Here is an 11,754-nt window from a genome sequence, read left to right on the forward strand (position 1 = left end):
TAATCTTCAAAAATTTCAACAGGTGCGTGTCAAAATCTTCAAAAGTAGTGTATTTTTTAAGAACTCGATGGATGCGACATAGTTTTTGAAGAGTCCGAACAACATGTTTCTTTTCTTAATTAGTCTAAGATTATGTTGCTCGGACTCTTCAAAAATGTCAACAGTTGCGTGCCAAATTTTCCCAAAATAGTATATTTTGTAAGGACCCTGTTATGATTCGGACAGAATAAGCAAACCATAAGTAAAAGAAAAACAAGAACAACACCCAGATTTACGTGGAAACTCTTACGGGAAAAATCATAGGTAGAGGTAGAGGAATTTCACTATGAAAGGAGAAGAGTACAATGTGGAGAGTGACGTAATTTCTGAATATTCAAAACCGACCCACTAATTGCACCACAGACTCCATTGAAAATTACAAACATGGATCGCACCGCGAAACTTTTAGGGTCGGACCAACAAAATTCGGGTCACAACTCTAACAAACCCGACGGATGCGGCATAGTCTTTGAAGAGTTCGAGCTACATGTTTCTTTTCTTGATTAGTCGAGGACCATGTTGCTCGTACTCTTCAAAAACGTCAACAGACGCGTGCCCGATTCTTCAAAGGTACAGTATTTTTTAAGACCACGACGGATGAGACATAGTTTTTGAAGAGTCCGAGCAGCATGTTTCTTTTCTTAATTAGTCTAGAGACTATGTTGCTCGGATTCTTTAAAAATGTCGACAGGTGTGTGTCGAATTCTTCAAAAGTAGTGTATTTTTTAAAAACCCGACAAATGAGGCATAATTTTTGAAGAGTCCGAGCGACATGGTCTAAGACTCTTAATAGGCATCTGAAAAAAAAAATACACCCTATCCCAACTTTTTTCAATATTACTAAAAAATTTGAAACCTCACATATATTGTGTTGATCTCGATACATTGCGTTACTGAGAAATCTAAAATCTCGGATACATTGTATTGGTTCTGACACCTTGCATTTTACTCATGAAATATTCATCTTGAATACATGACTTAATTTTCTCTGAATACATATTGTGTTCAAATACATTACTATTTTGGATACACTACTTAAAATAAAGGAAGAGATGTAATTAAAATTCTTTTTGGTCAAGTTACACGCAAGTAACACGGACATCACTATTATTGAAAAAATATAATTTTAACTTTGGCCAAGTTACACGCAAGTGACACGTACATCACTATTATCAAAAAAATATACTTTTGACTTTGGTCTAGTCACACGCAAGTGACACGGACATCACTATTACTGAAAAATATACTTTTAACTTTCGTCAAGTTACACGCAAGTGACACAGATACTACTATAATCGAAAAATATACTTTTAATATAATTCTCAAACAATATGTAGTAGTTACAACTCCACAACAACCATAACACTTCCAAAATTTTATGGAGCCAAGTAATGTATTTTCTCCATCTCATTATTTTTAAACCATAAGAAATTGGTAATAATTATTCATTAATTTTCTTGGCCTTCAAATTTACACCTTTTTTTTTGGAAAAATAATTATATATATATAACAAATTCTTTCATTTTCTTTTTGAAAAAACACAAACAAGGATCTTTCAAAGTGAAAGAAGAAGGAAAAAGAAAGAATTTTTTAAAAAAAAATTCTTTCTTTTTCCTTCTGATCCTTTTCTATCAAAACACAAACAAATACATCAAAAAAATATTCAAGAAGAAAAAAAGATTATCTTCTCTAATTTCTTATTACAAAAATGGCCAACATGAAATGGTTATTTTTGTAATCTTTTGCCTGTTTGTGGCTACAAATGCAACAACAAAGTTTACAAATGTAGCACCTGAAATGAGTAACAATTTGAATTACTCTTTGCCACAATGTTATTATGAATGTTTGCAAATTAGAATTTTCACTTTGATTGAATGCCAAAGAGAATGTAGAAAGGCTTGTAAAAATAACAGCCACTACAACACCTACAACATTGTCTAGGGGCATCGAATCGCGATCGCGAAAATATACGAGGGAGAAAATAAAATTTTACATTTTTTATTGTATACGTATAGCAACACCAGCAATAATAACAACAATAATAATAATCATGAAAAGGGCAATGGATCGCGATGGAGGGGAAATAATCAAAGAATCTTGAAAATTTTTTTGATGTATCGTTTTTGTAAAAGGTAGGATTTTTCTTTTTTTCAATAATATAAATCATTTCCTTCCTTAATTTTTTTTTTCTTTATTTTTTTGTATATATCCTTGTAAAATTTTGTATCATATGTATATTTGGCATTGATCATTGTTTTGTTTATATTGAATGAAAGAAATTTATTTTCTATAATAAGTATCGTTAATCTTTCCATACTCGTTCCAAGCACGAAATACCATTTACAAAAAAGAATCACTCTCAACGAGTCGGTAAGAAGTAATGTCGTTTGTTTCATCAGAGCTCTAGATGAAGCCCAAAGATCTTGATCAACCAATTCTGCTGAACAACTCAAAAGATAAAGAATCATTAATGTTTTCATACTCGTTTCAAGCACGAAATACCATTTGTAAAAAAAAAAAAAAAAGAGAATCACTCTCAACGAGTCCATAAGAAGTAATGTCGTTTGTTTCATCAGAGCTCTAGATGAAGCGTAAAGATCTCGATCCACCAGTTTGGCTGAATAACTCAAAAGATAAAGAAGTATCATTAATGTTTTCGTACTAGTTCCAAGCACGAAAACCCATTTGTACAAAAAGGAATCATTCTCAACGAGTCTGTAAGAAGTAATGTTGTTTGTTTCATCGGAGCTCTGGATAAAGCCCAATGATCTTGATCCACCAATTCGGCAGAACAACTCAAAAGATAAAGAGGTATCATTAATGTTTTGATACTTGTTCCAAGCACGAAATACCATCTGTACAAAAAAGAATCACTCACAACGTAATGTCGTTTGTTTCATCAGAGCTCTGGATAAAGCTCAATGATCTCGATCCATCAGTTCAGCAGAACAACTCAAAAGATATAAGTATCATTACTCATTTCATGCTTGGAACCTTTTCATACTCGTTCCAAGCATGAAATACAGTACAAAAAAAAAACACTCTCAACAAGCCCACAAGAAGTAATGTCGTTTGTTTCATCAGAGCTCTAGATAAAGCCTAAAGATCTCGATCCATCAATAGAGCTCTAGATAAAGCCTAAAGATCTCGATCCATCAATTCAGCAGAACAACTCAAAAGATAAAGAAATCTCATTTTGTCAACACTAATACCATGAAAAGCTAAGTTGCTCGAACTCTCCAAAAATGTTGCCGCACCCGTGTCGGATCCTTCAAAAATACACTATTTTTGGAGGATCCGACACACACCCATGGACATTTTTGAAGAATCCGAGCTACATAGATGGAAAGCAATTGTTGATAAAATTCATAAATCATAAAAGAGGTCAACATAGCAGCAAAAGAGAACAACAACAATATTCCAAATGTCTTAATTTGTTTAGATGTTTTCTGCAAATTTATGTCTAAAAGTGAGAACACAAATTCTATTTCAAAGTTCACTATTTTCCTTCCAATGTTGACATGTACACGCCTACGATTTTCGGTTTGTCCTACATATCGAAAACTAATAAAGGCTAACGATACACTCGTTTAGCCTTCTGAAAAAGTAACATATCAGAAGCAGTCATCTCCAAGCGGACGAAGTCGCCAAAGCTCGGTTCTTCCATCCAAGATAAAGCGTGCCCTTGCTCTCTGCAAGTCGATAATTTGGGCTGAAGTCTTTCAACACGCCGGTGATGGCTTCGCCAACTGATGGACTCAAGGGGCATTGAGTAAATCCAGCCATCATAAGTCTCATACTCCACTTTCCAAAAAGTTCGTGTCTTTCCACTCTGTCAGCACCCTCACATGCTATTATGTTGACAACGTCTCGTGCCACGCAATGCTCCTCTGCGCTGATCCGCTGCTTGTCATCCCTCGGGCGAGCTGCATCAATTGACTCGAACATTGCTGTATAGTAATCCATAGTTTCACGGAATCTTGGAAGGAAAGCAGAAGTGTTGGTGTTAGATTCTTGTTCAACAAGGGTGACAATTTTCGGAGACAAGCTCTTAACTAGTCTTAGTAGACGATCTCGATGGTTCACAGTGGTTACACTCTCGTCTGGCATGTGGTGCAGCACATACGGGAAGTTCACTGCCAAGGCTTCTCCGTGTCTAATATGAATGTTTTCCAGCTGAACCTCACAGCCCGATATCCCAGCAGCATGGAATTCAAAAGGCACTCCACATGATTCAGCAAATTTTGATAGCCTTTCACCTACTAGATGAAGTCCTCCACCGCGTGCATGAGCCGATTGGGAATCATCAACACCTGTGATGTGAACAAATGGTGGTCCACCAGGTCGACGAGCAAGATTGTGCATGAGGAACATCCATTGACTTCCTTGTGCAATTTGAAAATCAATTATATGGATTCTGTTCTCATTCCTCATGGCTTCATCGATCACAACGTTGGCAGACGTGTAAGCGAATTTGTAGTAAGGGCAGATGTGATAGAGGACTTGCATGTAAGAGATCAATTCTGAACTAGTTGGTTCGTTGCACTTGAGCTTTTTGTATATGATACTTCCCGAGGAAAATAATCTTGCTCGGAGCCCTTCCAACATGTATGCGCTCAATCGCTGCATAGGTTCCCCCGAAACAGATACCTTTTGCTCTAGGACATTCATCAAAGCTTCTGCAACTGAGAAATCACCATCCGATACTGCTTCAGCACACGCAACGAGCAGCTCTTTCATGTCTAAGCTGGGCGCTATTTCCAATAATCGATTCCATTTTGAAGGTTTTGAGACCTCATCATTAAAAGAGCAACTGCTGTCTTCATCAATATCAGAATCTGGCCCTAGCAAATTATTCTCCATCTCCCTTAGCACATGCTTCAGTTCATTGCCGTCATTAACTACCGAACACCCGCTCAAAGGTGAGCCGTTAGTGTTGTCCGAGGAATGATGCTGATCGGAGATGTACGACTGAGTACATTGAGGAGAGAAGGGACTCCAGTTGGACGAGACACTTAAAGCAGGAGGCGAATCATAGATGACGTAACCAGCATCAGGCAGTGAGTCCAGAGTGAAAAACTGTTCATTCTGTGTCTGATAAGAGTGCTGTGTCCCGGAGCTGCTAGTATCGTTGGAATTGTTGTTAACTACATTGTAAGGGCTATAATATTGCTCAACTTTCGCAGTTGGCTGATGGTACAACTTGTGAACTCCGCCTGATGATTGAGGTCTCTGCGATGCTTGCATCTCGGGGGGATCAGTGACGTGCTCTCTTCAAATCAGCTAAGATGCTGCACAACTGTTCCAAGTTATCGATGTGTCCGCGCTAAAATTAGTCACAATGTCTCAGAGGTTTTCAGCAGATACATCGAATGTCATAACAAACAAAATCTGCAAATAAAGAAAATCATGATCAGTATACTCGATGAACTAGAATTTGGTAAAATGCAGTAAAACAACAATTTTTCGACAAAAGAACAAAGAAGCTTTTCAACAACAAAATTGTAATGTCAATGCAGGTCCGATCGATAGTTAACGCTCTAAACCAAATATACCAGTCAGAAAAAGACATGCAACGACAAGTAAGAAAGCATCCACATCTTTTTTATCATAAAGAACGAATAAGAAGTATCAGCAAAATAACGAAGAGTATAATTTCTATAGGCTGACAGTATAAAAGAAATTTTACACTAACGGATCACCTAAAAGATAACTATAGGTAAACGTCAACAATAAGTGCGATCAGTAACCTTGAGACAAGCATGTAACCTTCTATAAATGTTAAAATACATGGCTACTGTAAAATAAATGTTGTGTTAAATCCAATAAATGGGATACCACAAACAGCAGATGAAGTAATGATCATCCGTCTAGGCTCGAGTACCACGAAGACAATGGACAATTCATCAAATCAAAACATCCAATTACAGCACACAACTCCACAGCGATTTATATCTCACATCCTTCAGCAAAATACAACGCCTATGTCTCTATAAAAGTAAATAGAACAAATGAACACACACACACACACACACAGAGAAAATGCAGAATGTGTAATTAGTCAACAATATTGAGGAAAGAACAAATGAAAAACAAAAAACGCTAATTAGTGAAGCTGGTTTAGATACATAATTGAGGGAAGACACGTTCGAAAAAAATAAAACGTAACCAACTCACCTACAGAAAAGAACAAGCAAAGACAGCTAATGCACTACAATACTAATTCATTATCTTCAAATACTAAATGAAATAATAAAAGAAAATAGTAGCTAGTACCAATAGTCAACGAGAAACAAGAATCAAAGAACCTTCAAAAGATTGAGTCTTCACTATGAAGAAGCAAGAATCAAATCAAATAAATATTACAAACCTTAGAAAAGATCGAGCATTCGATTTATTCATTAATTTTTTTCCTGAGAGACATTTGTTTTGTGCTAAATACAAGAAAAGATAGACGAAACGGTCTCTAAGAGTTTTTGGTACTTGTTATATAGGGCTGGTTTCTTGAAGATAACTACTTGAACTGCCCCTCCACCAGTATTGCACACCATGGTTCACTGGCACCACGTGGGAAGTGTCTATTTCTAGTCATAGTTTATTCGTGCATCCTTTTTTTCCCCTGTCGGTTCACAATATTCTTTCTGATCCGAGATGATAGAGTAGAGTAAAATGATGATTCTTGTTTTTATTTAGACTGGTTTCTCTGCACGAACGTTGCACATGTATGCCGAATTATGTCATATAGGTTTCTAAAACCTCATACCATGAAGAAGAAGAAGAATCTCCTACTCTAGGAGTGGAGCTAGAGGGACGTTCATCAGAAAATATATAAAGTAGATGATGAGCCCCCTCAGAGAAAATCCGGCAGATATGCCACCGGACTACTCAGAAGACAAAAACCTCTTACTTCCAATATTAAGAGCTAGAACTTACACATAAAAGGACAGGACTCAATATTTTTATTCATCCTATCGACCAAACATAAAGATCAAGAATAACTGAGGTAAACAAAAGAGAAGAATCAATTTGTAGTACCAACAGTAAGTCAAAGGGAAACAAGAACCGAAGAACCTTAAAAAGATTTGAGGTTTTTTCAACGAAGAAGCACAGATCAAATCAAATGGTATTATGACCTTTAAAAGATAGGCTCTTTTTGATGAATTCAAGATTCTTTTTATTAAATTTCTGCTAAATACAAGAGAAAATTGAAGAAATTAAATAGTCTCGTGAGAGTTATTGGTGCCTGTTATACAGGGCAGGTTTCTTGGAAAAAATTCCTTGAACTGCCCCTCCACCAATATTGTAGATCATAATTTGATGGCACCAAGTGGGAACTGTCTATTCTGCATCGAAAGATTGAAATGATCCGAGATGATACAGTAGCGTGAAATAGTTTCTCCATACGTGCGTTGCACGTGTATGTCGAATCACGTCATTTAATTTTCCAAAAACAGCTTCATATTTTGAATATCTGTATGGTCTTGCACATGCATTGCACGTGTATGCCGGACCATGTCGTATAGGTTTCTAATTAATCAAAACTCCGTTAAAAATCAAACAAATTGTGACAAAAATTCGAACTTGAACCCATAAAGTTCAAATCTTGAAACTGCCCCACAAACCAAAAAGGGAAAAATAACAGAAACTTCAAATGATCAGCTTCATATATACAGAAACAGAAAATTTCCATTCAAGATTGTAAGCAAAGAACGGACCTTTCATTTCAAGATTAAAACGGAAAATTAAAAACCAAAAACAAAGTCAAGAACTTGCATTTAATAGGTAATTAATCACTATTCGACTAACCAAAACTCCATACATAATCAAACAACAGCAACTACAGCGATTTATATCTCACATTCTACGGCCAGTTCTTCACCAAAATACTACGCCTATGTCTCTATGAACTGAAGTGAATAGGATAAAACCACACAAAACACAATATCGGAAAAACAGCTCTTTACGTCTTCAGTATGTTGTAGACTTCTAAAGCAGAATGTGTAATTAGTCAACAACACCAAGGAAAAAACAAAAAGCGATAATTAATGAAGTTGGTTTTAGATACCTAATTGATGGAAGAGACAATTGAAAAATATGAAATGTAACCAACTCACCTCCAGGAAAGAACAAGCAAAGACAGCTAATGCACTACATGATTAGTTCATTATCTTCAACTACTAAATGACAGAAAACGAGAAAAATATTGGCTAGTACCAATACTCAACGAGAGACAAGAATCAAAGAACCTTCAAGAGATTTGAGTATTTTTTATGAAAGAATCAAATCAAATGGTATTACAAACCTTAAAAAGATTCCAAGTCTTTTTGATAAATTCGAGATTTTTCTTTTCAGAGAGACTTTTGTTTTCTGCTAAATACAAGAGAATATTAAAGAAATAGTCTGAGAATTTTTTGTGCTTGTTATATAGTCAAACAAAGGGCTTACTTCTCGGAGATAACTACTTGAATTTTCCCGCAACCAATATTGTAGAACACACTTTTCTGGCATCACATGGGAAGCGTCTATTCCTCGGTGAGAGACTCAAATGATCCGAAGCGATAAGAATAGAGTGAAAGGATTATTCTATTTTTTAAACTAGTTTCTCCGCACGTATGTTGCACGTGTATGACGAACCATGTCATATATTTTTGAAAAATATGATCTTTAACTTTACAGAATTAGGAAACTTAGAAATAATATGCTACTCTTGCACATGTGTGCCGAAATCATGTCATATAGTTTTCTAATTCACAAGCAATTAAATTGTCATAACGAAGAGTCAGCAATACCATCAACAAACTCGCAACCAAATTTCTAACTAATACTAAAAATCGAAACCCTTCGGAAAAAAATAGAAACACGGACCAGAAATCCATCAAGTTTAAATCTTTTCTCATACCATGAAGAAGAAACATGAATAACTACTCCAGGGGTGGAGCTAGACAGCCTTCATCAATTTTTATCGTATATATAATATACATATATAGAGTTGACGATGAAACCTTTGGAGAAAATCCTGTCACTGCACTACACAGAAGACAAAAAACTCTTACTTCCAACTTTAAGAGTAGAATTGATATATAAAGATAGGAATCAATATTGACATCCATCTTACCGACCAAACATAAAGATCAAGAATAATTGACATAAGAAAAAGAGAGGAATCAATACCAAAGGACCAATATTAATATCCCTTCTTACCGGCCATACATAAAGAGCAAGAATCAGCATATCGGAAAAGGGGAATAAAAAAATGCAAGCATGTCACACCTAAGATTTGAACACGCAAATCGCAATACAGTAGAAGCTTCCAACGACCCCGCGTTTAGCGGTTTATAGATCATCAAATTCCCACAAATGGAATGAAAAGTGGTTCTACGTAAATGATCAAGACCTCGCAAAGAATAACCTCCTTTCCCATATGGAGTTCGGAACCCAAAGGAAGTCGTTGAGTGAAGTGCATCTTTTTTGTGTTAGTTGACTTAAACTTTAGTGAACCGACCTTCCCTTTAATACACTAGAAACTTCCTAATTTGGAGGGTATTTATTTTTACTCTATTTACACAGTATATTCTTTCAACTAAGAGGATTCAATCGAACCCCTTCCGATGTCTGATCATGTAGCTCCGCCTTCGCCCCACCCCCACAAACAGGAGTAGATGCAGCATACAAAGATACGGCCTACAGGTTCATTTGAACTCAATAGCTTTGACTTAAACCTTATGCGTTAAAATTTTCACTAAACAAGGTAAAAGCGCAGCCCGATGTACTAAAGTTCCCGCTATGCAAAGGACCAGACCACAAAGGTCAATTATACTCAGCCTTACCCTGCATTTCTGCAAGATGTTGTTTCACTAAACAAGGTCAAATAATAACTTCCCAACACAATAAATCAAACAAATCGCGATAAATTTTCAAGCTTTAACTCATAAAGTTCGAATCTCGAACCCGCCCCACAAACCAAAAAAGTAAAAACAAGAGAAACATCAAAATATCAGCTTCATATATATATACAGAAACAAAAAAAAAATCCCACTCAAGACTATAAACAAAGAAAATAACCTTTGATTCCAATATTACAACACAGAAAAAAACTTAATTAAAAACCATAAATAAATTCAAGAACTTGCACTTAACAGGTAATTAATCTCCAAAAACCATAAAAAAAAAAAAAAGTCAAGAACTTGCACTTAACAGGTAATTAATCACCATTTTTAACTAATCAAAACTCCATATAAAATCAAAAACTATGAAATAACAACAATTAAGTCAGATGGCATATTACAAAAGTCAAGAATTTGCACATAATAAGTAATTAATCACCACATAAACTAATCAAAACTCTATACAAAATCAAAAAAGAAAAAAAGAAAAACCAACTAACTACTACTAATAATCAAGAAAAAAAACAAGATTTAAAACTAATCAAAACTCATTAAAAATCAGAATCTTGAATTTAATAGGTAATTAATCACTACTTGAAACTAATCAAAACTCCACTAAAATTAAATTAAAACAAGAAAAGATTACTAACCTCCACAAAATTGAATTTTTTGTTTTTGATGAATTCAAGATTTTATTTTGTCAAGGGACTTTGTTTTTTTCTGCTAAATAATACAAGAGAATATTGAAGAAATAAAAGTAACTTATGAATTTTTGGTGCTTGTTATATAGTCAAACAAATGTATTACTTCCCATTACTTCCTCATTTCATTTTACGTGATATTCTTTTCTTTTTAATTCAGTTTCAAAAAAATATTATCTTAAATAGTTTAATTTTAAATTTTGCTTTTACCTTTTTAAAAAAAATAATTATACATCTACGATAGCATTCAGTAACCGCTCGAATTATGATTAAAATTACTATAATATACTTTAATTTCACATGAATTTTATTACTCCTGAACTTAATTTTAGTATATTTTTATTATCCCTTTTATGCTGACATAATATCTTTATTACATAAAATAAAATTCATGTTAAAAGTATCACGTCAGCTAAAAAAGTTAACAAAAAATACAACGTCAGCTAAAAAAGCTGATAAAAATACATTAAAATCTAATTCAGGAGTAATAGAAATCTCGTAAAATTGAAATATGTCGTAATAAATTTTATTATAGTTCAAAAATACTAAATGATTCACTTTTTTTAACATCATTTCAAGTTAAACGATGCTATATAAAATGAGACGAAAAGAATATTAAAATTAAAAAATGTAAAATATAAAGGTTCTTGTATATTTTTGTTACTCTTTTATGATGACGTGGTATATTTATTACATAAAATAAAATTCACGTTAAAAGTTCACGTCAGCTAAAAAAATTGACAAAAAAAATACCACATCAACTAAAATGACAGATCAAAGTACATTAAAATAAATCTCGTAAAGTTGAAGTGGATCGTAATAAATTTGATCATAATTCAAAAATAGTAAATGCTTCACTTTTTTTAACATCATTTCAAGTTAAATGGTGCTCTATAAAATGAAACGAAAAAAATATAAAAATTAAATATATAAATGGCCTATTTCTTTGTTGGTGATAACTACTAAAACTAACCCTCCACTATAATTGTAGACCAAAGTTTGATGTCACCACGTGGGATGTGTCTATTCATAGTCATTTTTTATTTGGTAAATCTCCCCCCCCCCCCCCCCCCGATGTGCACAATATTCTTTCTTTGTTGAGCAAAAAAAAAAAAAGATTACACTTTTTT

At 34.3% G+C, this 11,754-nt stretch overlaps 1 protein-coding gene across 3 annotated transcripts; it reads right to left on the bottom strand.

The window, feature by feature from the left end:
• Nucleotides 1-3,430: 3,430 nt before the first annotated feature.
• LOC107853699 (scarecrow-like protein 13) lies at nucleotides 3,431-10,746 on the bottom strand. Of its 3 annotated transcripts, none has more exons than XM_047412750.1 (3): nucleotides 10,574-10,730; nucleotides 8,939-9,061; nucleotides 3,431-5,430 (listed from the first exon to the last, which is right to left on the bottom strand). In XM_047412750.1, exon 3 carries the CDS (start codon nucleotides 5,284-5,286, stop codon nucleotides 3,664-3,666), a length of 1,623 nt encoding a protein of 540 aa, XP_047268706.1. In that variant the 5' UTR covers nucleotides 5,287-5,430; nucleotides 8,939-9,061; nucleotides 10,574-10,730; the 3' UTR covers nucleotides 3,431-3,663. The 3 variants fall into 3 exon arrangements, with proteins under 3 accessions (XP_047268706.1, XP_047268707.1, XP_016554161.2); XM_047412751.1 differs by having other exon boundaries at nucleotides 8,939-9,066; nucleotides 10,574-10,677; XM_016698675.2 differs by lacking the exon at nucleotides 8,939-9,061 and having other exon boundaries at nucleotides 10,574-10,746.
• Nucleotides 10,747-11,754: the final 1,008 nt, after the last annotated feature.

Source organism: Capsicum annuum, chromosome 5 (genome assembly GCF_002878395.1).
Source record: "Capsicum annuum cultivar UCD-10X-F1 chromosome 5, UCD10Xv1.1, whole genome shotgun sequence".
Lineage (NCBI taxonomy): Eukaryota > Viridiplantae > Streptophyta > Magnoliopsida > Solanales > Solanaceae > Capsicum > Capsicum annuum.